Below are 19,980 nucleotides of genomic sequence, written 5' to 3' on the forward strand. Positions count from 1 at the left end.
ATAAAACCGAACATGTGTGTACGTAACAACCCGTGCGTGCAATGCTAGCATTTTTTTAAAATAAACTCCCTATATTTTTTATTACTTTTACAAATCAAGTTGGTTTTTTTAAACTTGAAATAGTTTGGACGTATATAATTTTAAATATTTATCACATACAATCAAAGTTAGATACGAACAATCAAATTCAAATATACAGAGTGAGTTTTATATATGGAACGCCTCAATTATCTCGGAAACAGCTTGTACGATTTTTATCAATTTTTGTGTATAAGAGTCTTGTGATACGACCGGTATTATGATGATATTTACATTGTTGTCAGATCTTTCCTTTTTATGGAAAAATAATGAACTTTGTTATTTCAAATGGATCACCCTGCATATTTTTAGTTTTTCGAAATTCTTATTATTTTTCATTTAATGTTCCCTATATCTAAATGCCATAATTTCGGAGTTATGGCTACATTTGCGTTATCTCTGCCGAAGTCAACAAGAAACGTGTAATATCTTTAATAATTTATACCCTAACCGAAATCCCATAACAAGATCTACTGTCAGTAAAAAAGTGAAAAAGTTGAGCGAAACTGATTCAGTAAAATATTTATCCAAATCAGGACGCAGAGAAACTGCATTAACTGAAACGAAATCTTCAGATATTTGTGTCCTGTTAGAAGATGAGCCATACTTGAGTACTAGTCAATAACCAGAGAACTTGATAATTCGTATATGAGAACTGAGAAGAAACTTTGATTGCCCTTTTCACTCTCCACGGGGTCATAATTGTTGGTGTTACAATATTATGGTGAAATGTGAAATGAAACTTAAAAATAATGTTAACTAACTAAGCGTGTAAATCAAACATACAACCTTAAAAACTTTAATCTGTTTTTTCCTATTATTAACTTTAATAGATTCAATTTGTGGTGATGAAATAGTTATTTATGCAACAAACGAGTAGGACGGTTTGACGGCAATTCCTACCAGTGGAAAAAAGTTACTTTACTCACGAGTTTCATACAAAATTTTGTCCATAAACTTAAAAAAATTACGGTACTTTTTTACACGCTTCTTGACCGATTCAGAAATTACTTTCTTTATGGATGCAAATGAATAAAAAAAACGTGAATATAATTATATTATGAAAAACATTTTTTCTTACTCTGCTATCAAATGTGACACTTTAAGTCACTTCTTGATATTAGGAAACGTCATATTTTTCATAACCTTCATATATTAGTTATGAAAAGTAGTTAGTAGGTAAAAAATTTACGTAACTTTTTATGTTTCAAAGAAATATTTATTTATTACTGTGAAAAATGACAATCATTTCATTATTTAAACTGTCAATTAACTCATTATTTTAATTCAATAATATTTTAAGATTTATAAACATTGAAAACAACATTACTAAAGTCACAGTTAATTAAAGTAAGTCCATTTTCTGGATGAATACTCTCTTGACCTGATATCTACATGTACGCTAAGGGCTTGGCCCAGAATGTTTTCTGAAATTCTTCTCTTATTTTCCAATGAACTTCGGCTACACTATTGGATTTCCATCCTCCGTGTTGCTTTATTTTCAAAATGTCCGCTTCTAAGGCTGCCAGGAGAAACGCTGACGAGCGTCTGAAGCAATGTCCTGCATATCCCTTAACATTAGGTGGACCCAGGTACTGAGCAATCTTTACTGGTCATTTTCCAATCAAAAGACATCGAAGTCTACTTTAAAAGAAAATTAAAATTTACAAAATTCTTTCTTAGAAATCACTAAAAATAGGGCTCGAAGGTATCAAATTCTCATTATAATAAACTATTTTTTGCAGGATTAAGCGATCCATATGTAAAGTTCAAATGTGGAGGAAGGTTAGTCTATAAATCGAGGACTATCTATCGAGATTTGAATCCTGTTTGGGATGAAAGTTTCACAGTGCCTATTGAAGATCCTTTTGTACCTATTGGTATCAAGGTATTCGATTATGATTGGGGTATTCAAGTAAGTTAATTTCTTCAACATATTGTCTTTTATATAAAAATCATGTAGTTTGTCAAGATGACGATTGTTGTAAGAGATAAAAAATTCTCGATTCCAATTTCGGTGAAATAGATATAAAAAAAAGTATAAACAACTTTTCTCAATAACTTTTTGTTGTATACAAAAAGCGCGATCCTGTAGAGAGTCTTGAACCAGGCGTTGTAGGAATCTAAAAAATGAATATGTGAATCGAATTTCTCTATCTTTTACAAGAAACGCTTTATCTATCCAGAGGCACAGAATATAAGGATGCTCTAAATTTATTTTAATGAGAAAGTATGGTTCAAGTTCAACATGCAACTTTTTAGTTAGAACTGGATAGCTCTCAACTCCAACTGCTTCATATGGAACAAAAAGTGAAGAAGAAATTGGGTCAATGGTCGAATGATTCATCGACTCGTTTTTTTAAAGCTATTGATTAGTTTCTTTTAATTATTTAAGAAAATTTGACGAATGAATCGTCCTATATGAAACTACAGAAATTATGCATCATGTTTCACATTAAAACAACAATGAACTCTAATTTTTGATCATACGCATGAATCAGTGGCATGTAATCATTTTGTAAACAGTTTTAGATGTATCAAAAATATTTTTGAAGATCATTCTATAGCTTTAACCTCCATAGCGTGCCCAAATCACATTGAACATGGAAATCACATGGATGTAGCCATTGGGAAATGGAAATACACACAGTATCGCCACTAGTGGTTGTTATGTGGTTAGCACGAATAGCCATGTAGCTAACACTTTTAGATTGGCTACCACTTTTCAATCACGGTTAGGAACTCATTCTGTAACTGACGATGGGAGTGCAGTTATGGCCACTCAGTGTAACAACTTTGCACGTTGTCTTTTTCTCGTTCGATCTATGCCTTGATGTTCCAGTCTCGTTACTTTGAAGTCAGACATTTTCGATACTTTTATATCTATATTAGTATATAGAAAAAGTGGCCTAACCAACAATTTCCCAATATTTAAGTTCAGTACATAAACTAATTCAGTAGTGTCAATATTTCGATGCGAAATTGACTTAATCTCAGTTTCACATGTAACTAAAAGAGGGCGCCTCTAAATATCTTTTTCCATAGCAGCAACATCTTGTGACAAAAACGCAAAACCGACCTAACCTGGTTAAGCCATTTTTGCACAGGAGCAACTCTGTAATTTGGAAGGATAGGTTGACAGTGATATTACTCCATTCATAAGACAATAAACCGCAAATAGTTATCGCCAGATTTGATTTGAGTATTTAGTATTTAGTATTCTTTACGCTGAAAGAGTTGAAATTACAGCATCGAAATTTATTTTTAGCAAAGTATTCAACGAACAATTTAATATTAAAATCAAAGCGGCTTATAATGATGAAAAAACAAGACTCGGACAAGAAAGAAACTTGCATTTGCTCGAGGCAAATGCTGCAAGAGAAGGCTTAAAAAAAGATATAGAAATCTATAAAAATAATGAAGATGTATGTGTAATTTGCTTCGATTTTATGAATACACTTCCAGCCCTGTTCCAGCCACTTCATAATATGAAAAATGAAGAAGTGTACATGTTTTTGTGGGATGAAACTATAACATCCAGATGTCTCCAAGAAATAGCTTCCTGTCTATTGTATTTCTTAAAAAATATTGAAAATGCAAACATCTTATACTGTACTCTGATCAATGTTGAGAGCAAAATAGGAATATCAAGATGGCTGTTTTCTGTCAGTTTATTGTTTCTAGTTCTACTGAATATGGTATTTATAAAATTGACTACAAATTTTTTGTGAGCGGACATTCATACATGTCATGCGATCAGAAAAACAGAAACGGTTCTTCAAAAACATCTATCTACCTGAAGAATGAGAGCAAGTTATTTTAGCGGCTAGAAAGAGTAGGCCATTCAAAATAATTTCTATGACAAAAGGTTTATTTTCTTCTTGCAAATTTCTAGAAAAAAATATTAAGAATCGTAAACTATGTGGAGATAAAGGCAAAGTTGAACGGTTAAAGATAGTGCGTTTTTATTTCTTTTTGGTGGTTAATGAGGTCGTGCGAGCCAAAAGAGAGATATTTTTCTGACATTTCGCATCAATGAGAGGAGAGCAAGAAAATTGGTGGTATTCACAACAACAGCCCCTTCGTCTAAGTTACACCACTTCTGATGCTACTTGGGCTGTTGAATATACCCTTCAAATGTAAAACATATAATTTCCGAATACTTGTGGTCTTACGTATCTAAATTATACGATATATGACCTCATTTACTTTTTATATCTGTCATTTTTCAATTATTGCAATAAATTTCTAATAGTACCAATAAGTTTCTTCAACAAATTTTTTTGTAGGATGATTTCATGGGCTCCGCCACGTTGGATCTTTCCAATCTAGATCTATCGAGAACAACGGATTTATCTTTACAGTTACAAGATCCATCTAGACCTGATGCTTCGTTAGGTGAAATATTTTTATCTGTCACTTTGTATCCTAAGACTCAAGAAGATAAAGAACAGGTAAGCAATTATATAATAAAGTCTCGTTCACAATAACTAAATTTGATAATATTTATTTAGATAACTGTGTCAATGTATCCAATTTTAGGGGCACGGGAAATGCTATCCCTTGTCTAATTTCATTTCATCTACAAGCATAAAAATGCGCGTTGGTCACGCGTTCTGACAGTTGTAGTAGTTACTATCGTAAACAAAACGTCGTGGATTAAACATCGTTTATCAAAAGTGAAAGAATTTTTGATAAGAAATTTAAATCGACTGTTAAGTATAAAATTCATAAAGTCGAGATACATTGGCTAAACTACTATATACTACTAAACAACGTGGCGTATTCAAACTTGAAACATGTTCTGTATAGAGTGTGTACTTTCTAAGACAGTGGGATTTTTCAAACAACTAGCACCATCTCTTGGTCAGGCCAGGTACTTTTCGGACCATCCTAGTATGTTAGAAGTGGTAATATTTTATACTGAACATTTGGTAGTAATGCTGAAGACGGTATAGAATTTTTCACGATATAAAAAAGTTACTAGCCTCTAGTTAATATATGGCATGCAATAACATAAACTCAACCCTTTGTCCATTTCGAGTTAAAGAACAGTGTGTATTATAAATTTCGATAAGAACTGTCTTTTATAATGTTCGCCAAACAGCGCTAATATTTGTCCGTTTTGTTTCCAACGTTGACATTGAAACGTTGACCATTGAACATTAGATCGAAGCTAGAACCAACACTTTTGGTACAACTACACACTCTTCCGGTCTGGTATGAAAAGTTACCAGTATCATCCAGTTGGCACTCATAGGACAGATCCTGTATTGATTACTTTTTGACGTTTAACAAAGTCTTATTTTAGGAAGAAGTAATTTTGTACCTAATTGACATGGAAATAAACTGAACTGACGAGAGCACCAAAAATGGTAGCGATTTGGACCCAAAGAATTATTGGCGCCTACTTTTTTATGATAGTGCAGGACTTATATTATATCAAATATCAAAATATGAGGAGGTTTTAGAGAATTTCTTGGCTACACAACTTCAATGGCGATAACCAAAGAACATGTTTTCAGTAGAACGGAGTAAGCTCACCCACTTAAGCGACAGTAAGGGTCTATAGCCACCAGAGCTAACCCTTAATAAGAATAAAAGTCTTCCTGGAATGTTTCATACAACTAGGGTGTAAGGAAAGAGACTACGAAACCGCGACGTGAAACATGATAAAGACCTGTCAGAATGGCAGGGAATGGAGAAATGTCTTATCTAGTATTTATCCGCAGACTTTGTCGGGCTGTGAATACCTAACGGGACGGACTTACCATGCGCCCGAGGGTGTGAGTGTTTTAGTTAAACATCAATTTCTTGTCAGGCCCAAATAAGTACCAAGCCCTTCCCATGCCCAAAACATATGTTCATCTGAAAATGTTTTTGTCTAACGTTGTTGGTTTTTCTGATCGATTGGAGTCATAAAAATCAAAATTACAGGATATGAACTTCTAATGCATATGAATAAATATCGCAAATATTTTTGCTCGTAACTGTTCTGTCACTAGCCTTGCGAAACTCAAAAAGCATACAATGGCGGATGTGCATCTGGTATTTGGCTAGACATTTCACCCTAAATTGCAAAAAAGTCTAATATTGAATTATTTAGAAATGAACAAGTCACAATTAGCTGAAATATTTTTACTTACACCATAATATGATGCAAATAATTCGAAGAAATGAATAAACAAAGGAAGATTATATTTTTTAAACACTTAATCAACACAAATTTCAATACAAATAAGGATTTTGGGGAATGTATTCGATTCAATAGTTGAATTAAGTTATTTCATTCATTGTAAAGTTGTAATGTTTTTGTGAATACATTTTTTTTAGAAATAGTATTTCGGATTCGGAATATATAATCAGTTTGTGATGTTTTTTTTAAATATACAGGAACTTGAAACTAAATATTGTAATAAAAACGAGATATGATTTCTTGACATGATTTATTTACATGACCTTAAGCGCTCAATAATTTTATATTTTTGTGCAAATGACAGTCTTCAATTGATGGCTAAAATATGAGAAAAAATATGGTTAGACAGATATTTTATTAAAATAATAAGGACAATAAATACGTAACTAATGAAACATGAGCTTTAAATCATTCTATTTCGCATCATAAGAAATCTCTAATGGTGGGTCCACACTATACAGACTTCTATAGAATATTGTCTGTGGAAACTAGACAGTACAGAGAAATGTCGGTGTATGCAAGTTTGCGTATTTATCGTAGCTAAGAAATTTAAATTGTATTTTCGAACGAGAAGTAATGAAAAGTCTGTACAAACATTCTATCCAAATGTTTGGATAAAATTTTTTACTCCAACTTCATAGTCTGTACAGATATCTGTACGAAAAAAAGTCTGTATCGTGTGGAGGGATCGATATCGATTCCTCGAGAGTAATTTGTATCATCATTAATTTTCACGATTTAAATAAAATATTTATTTAGTAAAAATACGTACGAAAGGCGAACCAAACCTAATTTCGATTTCAGGCTTAAAACGAATTCAGAGAACTTAATTGCCACACCTCTTTATTACAGGATTATAGAATAGTCCAGTCATTTTAGGTGGATTTAAGCAAGAATTTCGGAAAATCGAGATACCCAGTTATAAAGTCATTTGAACTTGTTCATTTGACATCCTAAAACGCCTCTCAAAATTCACATATAATTCGATGTGAGCAAATCGGGAATCAAAAGTCAAAAAATCGATTTTTTGCACATTTTTTGAATAACTCGTTTCCTATGGGTTTAACACCTTTTGTATTTATTATCAATATTGTAGAACATTAAATTCTCTACAACTTTTGGTTTAAATTATGTTTCATACAGTGAATCATTTCTGAGATAGAGGGCAGAGCGCGCGCGGTTAGAATCCCGTTTGAAATCAACTTGTAATCCCGATCAAAATAATCTCTTATAAAGTTTATAAATTATTGCTAAATATATATAATTTTTATTCATCTACTATATTGATAATATATACAAATAGCGAAAAATCCATAGGAAACGAGTTATTTGCAAAAATCGATTTTTTTGACTTTTGACTTTTGACCGATTTTTGTTGTTGTTCACATCGAATTATATGTGAGTTATAGAATGTCAAATGAACAAGTGTTAATGACTTTATAAATGGGTATCTCGATTATCCTAGGAAAACTACTTTAAATGACTGGACTAAGAAGGATTTTTTTCCGATGTAAACGTGTGGTTGAAAACTATTTGTCGAAAGTCTTCACAGATTCATTTCTACAGGAAAGATTGCCGAATGTAACTTTACCACCGAAGTAGCTTTGACTACGAGGATTGTCCTAGCAGTATCTGGCCCAACAAATAAAATACATTTTGGAAAAATATGTATTTATTTTTCAAGTTAATCTCCTTTTAAAATAAGTATCGTCCAGCTCCTCAAAATAGCTATTAACCGCCGACATCCCCACTTCATTGATTACCGAGCCATTTTTCAAGTTTGGGAACTGCAAATAATCCGAGGGGGCTAAATCTGGCAAATAAGGTGCATGGGGTAGCAATTCAAACTTTAATTCATTAATTTTGTTTATTACGAGTACAATAACGGATGTGTGAGCTGGTACATTATCTTGATGAAACAACACTTTTTTCTTAGCTAAATGCGGCCGTTTTTCCTCGATTTCTCCACTAAAAAACGTTGCAATAAGTTCGCATAATGCTTGACGTTGATAGGTTTTCCTTTCTTAAGATAGTCAACGAAAATTATCCCACGTGAATAGCAAAAAACCGACGCCTGCAGATGGAACGGTCTTTGCCTTATTTGGAGTCTGTTTTCCTATCTGAGTCCATTCTTTTAATTGCTCTTTTGTTTCGGATATGAAATGATGGATCTACGTTTCATCCATTGTAAGGAGACGGCGCAAAAATTCTCGGCTTTATTTTTGTGAAACATTGCGAAACACTCTTTTTTCAACATTTCTGGAGTCGTCACCTCATTTGGTCGACCACAGCCTCGTTCAAACTATGCTAACTAATATTTTATTGTTAATAACGAAGGAACAGTCTCACCTAGAGTATCTAGTTCAGCTTTTATATTGGTTGGGCTGAGGCATTTCAAATAAAAGTATTGTATCACATAACGAAGACCAATTCTTTCCAAACAAATACTCAACAACGTGGCATCTTCAAACTTGAAACATTTACTGTATAGAGTGTGTACTTTCTAATACAGTGTGATTTTTCAAGCAACTACCGCCATCTCTTGGTCAGACCAGGTACTTTTCGGACCATCCTAGTAGGTTAGAAGTGGTAATATTTTATACTGAATATTTGGTAGTAATGCTGAAGACGGTATAGAATTTTTCACGATATAAAAAAGTTACTAGCCTCTAGTTAATATATAGCATGCAATAACATAAACTCAACCCTTATATTTATACCTGACCCTAACATGGTAGGATTATGTTCGGCCTTTGTCTGTGACAGTCCATTTCGAGTTAAGGAACAGTGTGTATTATAGAATTGGATAAATGTCTTTTAAAATGTTCGCCGTACAGCGCAAATATTTGCCCATTGAGGCAAAAATGAGCCACGAGTTTTCATTGAAAGAGGCTTTAACAAGCATCCCTGAAAGTACAGCTTGGAAAATTTTGAATAATTAGATAGCTCCTAAAAAAAACACGAGAAGACATATGTGTACCAAAGTGCATTGATTTCTTTCAAGAAGGCCTAACTCCCCGCAATCTTAATGGAATGTATGCAGAATAAAAAGTGCCATCGTTATGTCATTTTCAAGGAAACTTTTCCAGGAAATTGATGGTGAGATCAATTTTTCCACTACAACATTGTGGCGTACTCCATGTCGTTTGGTGCTTTTATTTAAAACAATAAACAAAAGGCATAATGGAGTCACAGCGTTCGGAAAAACTCAGAATTGAATAGATGGAAAAAGTAAATACAGCTAAATTGGAAAACGGAATAATAATCTACCTAGAAGAGATTTGACACCCCTGATACACCCAGGGAATTGAAACGTTGAAATTTCTTAAGTTACCTCGGTACATGTTGAAAAGAGCTTATTTAAAGTTGAAACGCAGATTGTTTTGTCAAAACAAAATAGAAATTCCCTATTTGTAGGTATCTGCGGTATATGAATTATATTCATTTAAATAAAAAAATATACAAAATGTTCATAAGAATTTTCGTGCTCATGTTGAACATATTTCGTAGTTTTTATAGTATATGCGCATAATATTTCATCAAAATCATATAAATCAGCTCTTCAGTAGTTATCATGTTGGCAAAAATTAATAATTAATAAACATTGTTTTTGTTCTGACAGTTGTAGATAAATTGTAGAATTCTATTCGCGAGTAATAGCTATTACAATTACACAAAAAATCATCACTCGCTCTCCAAATGATAAACGATTTTACACTTACCTTCAAATTTGATTCAGTTGATGTTACCTTTAAATAATAATATTTCGTTTTCACAAAACGATGTCTTCTTGAAGAATATGTCAGATAACAAACGCTCTTCTTGTCGAGATTCATTGTACTCAGGTGGATTTAATTCTTTTGTTTCCAATAATTTCGGTATGGAAGATTCACCGTAACCGATTTGAGTACAAGCATGGCATAATTCAGATTTCGCACTACGTTCAATTAACAAAGTGTTCAAATCCTTGATAATTGCGAGGGCGTGCTTCAATTTACCTTAAATTCAAATCATAACAATTATAAATTGAAACAACTCTCAGATTATATTATCAGAATAGATAATGTAGAGGGACCAGGGGCGTTGCTACCTCCGTATCAATGATACGGGGCCCCCGGGCTACAGAGGCCCCTTACGTGTGTAAACAAAAATTAGTGAAATGTCTCCATTTCTGGCAACTATTTTAGATACAACACAAGACTTTCTGTAGTTTTTCGATACATCTCGATAACAGAAAATGATGATAATGAACCTAAAGAATTAAAAATCTGTGAGTCCTTTTTGGGGTTTATAGCAGTATCCGATTCCAGTGTAGAAAGACTTAAAACTCAAACTTTAAATACGATTAAAGAATATGGAATTAATTTGTCTAAATGTAGAGGACAGTGCTATGATGGAGCAAATGTTATGTCGGGTGTATATGGAGGATTACGAGTCCTTATAAAAGCGCAAAACCGTCACAGAATTCGAATTTGAAATTCTATTTTTCGCAATTAACCGAAGACATTTTAGACGTGATGAATACCAGTTTTTTTATATGAAGGCACATGTTTTTTAGATAGATTTGAATTATTATCAAGGTTATTGATTAGTAAATATTTCTACTGCAATTCTTTGAATTTTTTACAGTCCTACAAGTGAGAATAGATAACCTACACATCTGTATTTCAAAATTTAAAAAGGTACCCTGGAACTAAGATAGAGCACTGAAAAATAATTGGCATTTGCTTAACTTCATCCGTATTTAAGATGAAATGTGTTAGAGAAAAAAAATCATACACATTTTCTTAAGATTTTACCAAAACTACCAGCAATATTGTAATAAAGTCTCATTTTTAAAATTACTACAGAACAATCTATCTATTTCTTGAAATTTTCATTAATATACCTGGGCTAATATAAGTCTTCGGACTTTTATTCGTCTTTTAGAGAACAATAATGCAAAACCAAGTACGCTTAGTGTTGGTAAATCTACGATTTAGAGTTATTAAACAAAAGAAATGTGGCGAACTCCAAAACAACAATCTAACAGAACTCCACAAGGATTTGAATTTGCAAAGCACTTGGTGATCTGCTGCTAGAACTTTCTTTACAAGTTCTACAACCACTTCAGTCACTTCTGGAGACTACTTCGAGACTGTCAAAACATGTATCGAAAAAATATTTTTCTCAAAAATCTGGCTCAAGATTTAAATGAAAGAACAGTTGTATGCCAGATCAGATATAAAAAACCTTCCCATAGATCTGATACCTTCATTATCAGAAAAGAGCAGTTGAAGATGATGAAGAGAGAAAATCAAGCACTATAAAATTGTGTGAAGAGTGTTCAGAATTTGTGTATGGGAAACATTTCAAAATAATATGCGAATAATGCTGGAATGCCATGGAAGGTGTTTGCAAAGCCGTTTATTTTTTTAAAGCAAATTAAATCATCATTAAGAGTGAATTACGAAGTGAAATGAAACAAAAGCTGCCGATCAGAATACGGCTAGCACCTGGTGGTGATGCAAAAGTCTAAGCAACTGGCGGAAGGTTAAATCCACCAACAGGAAAGATTTCTATTCCGATATTGTTTTTAGATCACATTTTGATATTTTAATTGATAACGGTGGTTACATTTTCACCATATCATTGCGAACTAAACCAGATTGTACTGGTATGGACGGAGTTAAGGGGAGAGGCTTCAAACATTCTTTGGGAAAAAGTAGTATATCATACGATTGAATAAGAGGAGACAAAATATGGAAATTGAACAATATTACTGATGAAATGATCGAGCTACTCAAAATTTTGAGAAAAATGCATTTTCAATAGATTGATCCGTCTGAAATTGGTCTTTAAGATACATAAAACTACATAAAACGAAGTATTTTATAATTATATAAAATAAACGCATTTATTAATGGTTAAAATGTAAATAATACCTTTATATTTCATAGCTCTTTCGATAACCTCCTGGTTTTGATTACCAACTTTCACATTTTCTTCTATAGCTTTCTCAAATTCTGTTTCCAATTTTCTAATTTGTTCTTTATAGTTACGTTCTTTACTTTCGATTTCTTTCTTTAGCTGCTCATTTTCTGTTTTCAATTCAGAAATTTCTATCAGAGACTTCTTTTGCCTTGTTAAACACTCTTTATTATTTTCTAGTAAACTTTCTTTGTTGTACTTGATTTGATGTTCAAGTTTATCAATAGCTTGATCGAATTTTTCTTGGTTAGCGACGAGAGATTGTTTTAACGTTTCATTTTCGGACTCTAGTTTTCTTATTACCTCTTTTAATTCATCGTTTCTCATCTGCAAATCATTATTTTCCTCACGAGATGCCCGAAGTGACTTTACCAAATTCATTATGTCAGCTGGCAGTGATTTATTTTTCTGAATTGTATCTAAATGATTTGTCGCATCCTTATTCGGTATCGTTGAAATAAATTGTGATATTTGAGGAGCCATATTCTAAAATTTTGACACTACTAGTTTCAAAGCTCGTGACTTTTATATTTTGATAGTTAGACTTCAAAGCGATTATAACTAATGACATAAGATGATAGAATCATGTTGAAGGTAGACGTGTTGCCGCGTAGTACCTCATTTTGGAAGAACTCCAACTAATTTTTGGAAGACGGGATATCATGTTTCTAATCGAAAATATATATTTCGTGATTTTGATTTTAGATCTCTTTCCATTGAAAATCAGTGTAAATTAACAGATTGAAATTTGATGCTTCGACCTTTATCAAAATATTGTATTTTAATAAAGACTGAAGTAGGTCGAAAAGTTAAAGTTGGAGAAAATCGAAAATATATCGATCTACAATCATTTTACGCAATTTTTTTTGTCCAAACTTTTGGTTTTATAATGTGATTAAACTAGATTTAACAAACATCAACTCTGAATTTTTCTAAATTGAAAAAAAAAGGATTTATGCGGTAAATCTAATAAAAAAATATACTCCAAAACCCACTAGCCATTGTGTCAGATATTAAATATCTTGGGGTGACCCTTCGATCAGAGACTGACAAGAAGATAATACCTCCAGGCTCTATAATGTACGAATTGGTAAAATGAACTGCAGCAGAACGGTCGAAGAGATATGGTGCCTCAAAACCATGAACAAAAACCGTACTTGGCAGCAATAAAAGTAATTTTAGATTATGAAGACCTTTATACAAAGTGAAGCTGTGCAATAAAGACATACAAGGAAAAAAACATGAGGTAAGCGCATCCAAGCATGCTAAAAGAATGTAAGATGCCCATTGATATGATCATAGAAGCCATGTCTCTCTCACAGTGTTCATCGTATTATAATGATGAAACATATGGTATAAGAACATACAACGAAATGTATAAAATCTTTGCACTCACTTGGAGGAATTTACTATAATACCGGCTACTTCAAGAGTGAACGACCATGATCAAGCTGATTACCTTATGAAAAAAGCAGAACAATTCTTTCCATCAAACCTCAACTTCTTATAGGTTTCCCAAAAAGCTAACAAGTTATGGCCATAAGAAAGTGGGAAAACGAGAAGAAATCAGAACATGGAGTAACAACCCTAGGTGCAAAGCAATCAAAGAGATTTATTTCTTATTCTATCAACTGGTACCAAAAAGCTTTCAATAAGCAAAGATAGGCTAAGAAGAGTTACGTGTATCCTCACTGAACACTGTCGGCTTAATTACCAATATCAGAGAAACTCCCGACAGGTCTTGTTGTCTCTGGAAGGATCTAAAAAAAAAGAGTCGAACACCCTCTTTGAGTCCGATGCTGAACAAAGACAAATGGTACGATACTTACAATTACAGATTGCTGAATATTTCCCTTTTTTAAACATTCGAATATATTTAAGCCTTGATGTGCTTGTATATCTAATTCTTTATTATTGAATTCATACCTGTCTTTATTCTCACTACACTGTGCAATTTCATTGTTTTCATTCGCCCATGGTCTAAAGAACGCCATATTTTTATTTATTTAAAGAAATTTATGAACTAAATGAACCTCACCAAGCGACGCTACTGCTTATCGCAGACTGTCTGGCAGGGATATTTCGAAGAAATTGTGTACATACGCCTCCCGACAGCCTCGGCCATTAGAAATTCATTTATATTTAGATGGTTACCGAATTTTATACGGGGAGTGAATATTATTTTTCTTTTCTTAATTTGGTATGAATGCCGTTAATATTTATGAAATATTGATTGTTCCTCGTATAACTGTTTTCTGCATTTGATATTTGAAGAATTATAAGTCACATATTCCTCTGATAGGTGGGTCACTTTACAAAATTGTGGCTACTTAAATAGTGAACAGTCCGGGATATATAATTGATTAATACTTCAAAATTTAGATTCACGAACTTTATGCTCTAGCTCATCTAATAATCTCAATGGTAAAAAAAGAAAATCAAAGTGATTTTATCTGCAAATATAGAGAAAATGTTCCTAAAATAAGTAGTGCAAATTTTGAAAATTTAAAATGGCGACCACCTAAACTGAATTTTTGTATATTTTCTCTCAATCATCGTTCATATCGTCAATATTACGAATTTCTATATGCAGTTTGCTGTAACTAACAGAGTAAAGCTTGATTTGTGCATCCAAAATTACAATTAAACTAGCTGACCCAGCAAATGTTGTTCTGCCATATAAATTATACCTAGGAAGTATTTTTTTAGTTCAATAAAAATAACTAACTTACTATAATTGTATAAGGATATATTTATAATCGAAAACGTTGTATAGACAATGGAATTAAGCTTTATTTAGGTTAATAAAGTCTTCTTTATTAAAGTAACGAATGTATTTCAAATTAAAATTCTTGATAGCTGTATAGACATCAAAAATAATTATTCATATTTTTACTATTAATTGGGCGAGAATATGCCATATATAGTTGTCGAATAACCACTTTGAAATGAGCCTAATATTCTACATCAGGCTCATACTGGAATGCTAGTCGAAGAAATAAATCTGATGTAAATGCTCGAAGAACTTGTTGGCATTGTTGGTCAATTCCTCTACGTCTGTTTATAATGAATTCACGCGTTTAGTTTGCCTGATGTTCTTGCACTTATATATATGAGATTTGATTGTTCGATGACTCAAATTGGTCCCTTCAAGTCTTGCTTGCATTGCTGATTGTACATTTAACCTGTGAATAAATCAAGTTAAAATACTTTGTGGGAGAAACAGTGACTCAATATTGTATTTGTTTGCTTATTATTTGACTTACCTTTCACAATAAGAGAGCACGTATATCTATTAAACACGTACACGTTTCTGTTTTGATTTAAAACTATTTGCAAAAATGTCAAGTACAATATGTACAGGTACGATAATGGCCATTGTTGTGGGAGCTCACAAGATGTGTTTATTCACATGAGAATAAAAACTGCCTTTTCAGTTATTAATAAATAATTATTGCACTGGAACTTAATGATAAATTTACGATGAGAGTAAAATTAACATGAGAGTTGTAAATAAAAATCAAAATGATACGTATAACGTCACTGTTACGATCGATACAAAAAGAAAATTGAAATTGTAAATAAGAATTTAACGTACTATAATTATTATATTCCATTCCAATCGCGATGGAAAAATAGGGATTGATCGTAGAAGGGTGAAGAATTCAGAGTAATATAATATTTTTTATTCTAAGTAATAACAAAAAAAATAAATATCTTGTCAAAAAAATTAAAAAAAAAAAAATAATTAACAAATAAAAAATTAAAATTAACATCAAACTAAATTTTCTTGGGGGTAATTTTTTGGTTCATGTAGTAAATTGAGGATAATCATGAATTACTGGTAAATCAAAAGAAATTCTCGGTATGGTTCCTTTTTGTCACAGAAATGGGGAAGGTTCTTGACACTATCTCTTTCAATGTTTTATCGTTCAAAGGACATTGCTTTCTCCTATCTTTAAATCAAACACACGGCGTGATTCGGCGCATTAACAGGAATAATATTTTTATAGCCGAAGATCAAGGATGTTGTAAACTAAACAATACTACCAATGTAGACCTGACGTATTATATACTCATAACCTCACAATATTGAGGAATTACTGTGAATTTTCTGCATGCACTACAAGTATAAGTGTTTTTCAATTAGAAATTTAATTAATTTGTAAGTTTCATGATTAATTTTTAACTTTGGCTGCTAAACCAAGCTGAAGAGTTGTAGATAAATAGACATCATCAAAATTTTTAAAATTTTATTTACATATTTTTTCAATTCCTAGGCTGAAAAAAAATTTTCACGTCATTTATTATTTAGGAATCAATTTATGAATTATGAGAGACTTGCAAACAACAAGCTGAAAAAAAATTGTTTTACGATCATTACAAACAAAGTGAACGTTTGCTGGATACTGATAGACTACTATAAAAACTTCTAGACCAAACTTTTAGGTAAAAGTAAAATGAAACGACGAGCTTTTGTTTTCAGTACTTCCAAAAAACTAGTAGGACCCAAGACGTGAATAAAAGATTAAAATCTCAAATATGGAGCTCCGTAGTTACGATAGTATTAGTTGAGGGGAAAAATCTTTTACCATGTGATCCAGAAACAGCAACATCGGACCCCTATTGTAAATTTAGGTAAGTTTATCTCAAAATGAATGTTATTTTCAGTTTTTTTTGTATCAATAAAATAGTTAATGTACAAAATTTTGACTATTTTTACTATACCTCTCCATCCGTTTCTGACCTCTGTTTTTTCTCTTGAGTCTTCTGATGTTACCTGTTCTATTCATTTATTTTTCGGCCCGTCTGTACTTCTTTTAATCTCTCTACATTTGCTTTTTTAGCAAATCTGTGTGCATTTCTTCTGCACACATCCCCCATCCACCCAGTAGCGTGCTCAGAATTTTGCTCTAAGAGGCGGTCAGGACATAAGACCTATTCTGGCTATTCTGAGAGAGCTATTTCCTACGTAATTTTTAGCCTTGAGGTCAGAGTTATTGTTAATAATAAAGTATGATATATTCCAAAACTTTCTTGGGGTAAGACTGAATCGAGAAAAAAAACCTTTCAATACATTAATAGAAAATGATAATAATGAGAGAGATTTCAGTGTCTTACATAATATTGTTTATTTCAGTTTTCCCACTATTTATTTTTTATGCTTATGCATGTTTATTTTCTTCAAGGTTTTTACAGCTAAATGCTAAGCTCAGATCTCACGTTAATGTCTTTGTGTATATAAAACACAGTTAGAGCATTAAGTATTGTTTCTTCAGAAAAATTTCTAAGGTAATCTTTCAAATACCGGAGTCTTCACTTTAAGGGCGGCGCCGGCACGAGAAAGGGTGTCATTTTATACTATGCAAATATCTTTTCAAATTGAAATATAAGAAAAAAATTAATAAAATAGCATTCGACAGATTCTAGTTATATCTTCCAAGATGGAAATTATTTGATTTTTTTATAGAACATTATATTTTTTGGCCCTGGGGATGCGAACCCACTCGTCTCCCCAGTCGACACGTCACTGCAACCACCTGACTGTGTGAACTACTTGTATGATATTAGGCTCATTTTTATTCATTTCTGCTTATCATTTGTTTTCCTTCTCTATATTCTCATTGTTCTTTTTCCTGTCACCCAGTTGTTTCTTCCCCCCCTTGTATTTTTTCAACACTCTTCTAAGTTAATATTCAGGATTCACACCCATACAAACAGTCGGTCTGATGATCCTTTTGTACAGGGTGTCAAACTTAAGGTAATTCATATACTTTTCTCCAAATCTATACGAGTTATCAAAAAAAAAATTATCACAAAAGATTTTGTATTCAAAGAAATTTTGATTATACAGGGTCTCCTAATTCTTCTGTCTCGATATCAACTTTGGAATTTTAAACGTAACACCCTATGTTTTATTGCGTTTTTTAATTTAGTGGTGAAAACAAAGGTAACTTTCTTAAGACCGACCTATTTGATTTCTGCACGGTTTATGAAATATTTGAGGTTATTTGAATTTTTATTCGAAAATCATTATATTTGGAAAATTTCCCATAATAAAAATGAGGTTAACTGACATCATTTGTGAAATGAATTTTTAAACACAAAACTTTCGAATTTAGTATGAGTTCCGAATTTTCTAAATAACACAATCTCATTTTCTTTTAGATGACAAACCCTGTATATTATATCATATATACTTTAATTACCAAAGTTCTTTGTATATAAAAGAATCTTCAGATTATTGACTTTTTTACTATATATTTACTATACTGGAATATGGAATTTTGGAATATTTAGGAACACCCTATATTTTCAGTTTTTTCATTTAGTGGTGAAAACAAAGGTAACTTTCAAAAGACCGACCTATTCGATTTCAGCACGGTTTAGGTTATTTAAATTTTCATTGGACTCTTCAGTCTAGAATCTTTTTTACTGCATGAATTTCGAATTTTGTACATAACAAAATCCCATTTTTTTAAATAGCACACCCTATAAATATAAAATGATTCTCATTTTAATGCGCGTTCTATTAAATATATAATATACAGGATGTTCCATTTAAAAAAATGAGATTTTGATATGTTATATATGTTAAAACCTAAGTTTTTAGTTTGAAAATTCATTTTGCAAATGATGCCAAAGTTACCTTTATTTTTACCACTAAATAAAAAAAAGGAATATAAAATATAGGGTGTTCCATTAAAAATTTCAAAATTCAATAATCTAAAAACCTTCATCACCTTATATTTGACACCCTGTACAATCTTAATGGTACATAGAAATAGATAAAACTGATCTTAATCGCGTGGCTGGATGGACCAAAACTAGTTTTTTCCCCATTTGATAATAGTGTATCCAGATATAAGTACATTTTTTTAAACCCAACAGAAATCGAAATGTTTGCAAAGTTACTTTATGAACACCCTATAATAAGTATTAACAATAATTATTTTCATCTGATTTTCTAATGGAATAGATAAAAATAATTCCTTTTAGCAAATTGATTACTCTTGTTACTACATAAAGCCAAAATTTTATTTCATTATGTCTAATATTTTGGATTTATACTTCAAACAATTATACAATTTTTAGGTTAGGAAACGAAAAGTACAAAAGTAGAGTAGTATGGAGATCGCTGAATCCAAGATGGTTAGAGCAACTGGATCTTCATTTATACGACGATGGAGATCAACAACTAGAAATTACAGTATGGGATAAAGATCGTGCAAGAGATGATTTTATAGGAAGGTTAGAAACTTTTTTATACAAATAATATTTTTTGATGTTTCAACCAATAATATATTTGATGTGCGTACAATTTTGATCCTTTTTTCTACAGTCGGGTTGCTTCTTCTAGTGTGGAGAGAGATCGTTGATGGAAATAGATTATTCTCAGTGACTTCCACCTCTCCATCATTTTTGCTTCTTTTGTAAAAATTTTACCATTTGATCCATGTAAATTTCATCTTGTTTCTTGTCCTTTCTGGTTCCTTTTGCTGTCCCTTTCCAGTTTGTTACCGAAAACTGTCCAACTCCCTTACTTGGTTTCAGCGACCACATATTTCAATTTTTTCTCATTTCATTATATTTTTCATAGTTTTCTATTATTTCTATTATTTGGTTCATCCACCATGGTGTCAATTTTTTATTGTTAGTTGTTATACAAATTCCTCATTCATGTCTTGCTGCCTCAATCATCACCACTTTGAAAAAACTCGACGTTTCTTTCAAGT

The 19,980-nt window shown here is 32.0% G+C and overlaps 2 protein-coding genes across 19 annotated transcripts in view; one reads left to right on the forward strand and one right to left on the reverse strand.

Annotated features, from left to right (window-relative positions):
- LOC130894344 (multiple C2 and transmembrane domain-containing protein) overlaps positions 1-19,980 on the forward strand; it is an 88,083-nt gene that overhangs the window by 49,174 nt on the left and 18,929 nt on the right. For all 18 annotated transcript variants that reach the window (XM_057801107.1, XM_057801109.1, XM_057801093.1 and 15 more), the window contains 4 exons: positions 1,824-1,993; positions 4,368-4,532; positions 16,731-16,882; positions 19,340-19,495. In XM_057801107.1, coding sequence (XP_057657090.1) covers positions 1,824-1,993; positions 4,368-4,532; positions 16,731-16,882; positions 19,340-19,495 — 643 coding nt within the window. The remainder of the gene's footprint in view (positions 1-1,823; positions 1,994-4,367; positions 4,533-16,730; positions 16,883-19,339; positions 19,496-19,980) is intronic.
- On the reverse strand, positions 6,510-12,790 carry LOC130894347 (basal body-orientation factor 1-like). The gene is made up of 3 exons (XM_057801116.1): positions 12,199-12,790; positions 9,997-10,272; positions 6,510-6,592 (listed from the first exon to the last, which is right to left on the reverse strand). Exons 1-2 carry the CDS (start codon positions 12,725-12,727, stop codon positions 10,010-10,012), a joined length of 792 nt encoding a protein of 263 aa, XP_057657099.1. The 5' UTR covers positions 12,728-12,790; the 3' UTR covers positions 6,510-6,592; positions 9,997-10,009.

The sequence above is a fragment of the Diorhabda carinulata genome, chromosome 5, assembly GCF_026250575.1.
Source record: "Diorhabda carinulata isolate Delta chromosome 5, icDioCari1.1, whole genome shotgun sequence".
NCBI lineage: Eukaryota > Metazoa > Arthropoda > Insecta > Coleoptera > Chrysomelidae > Diorhabda > Diorhabda carinulata.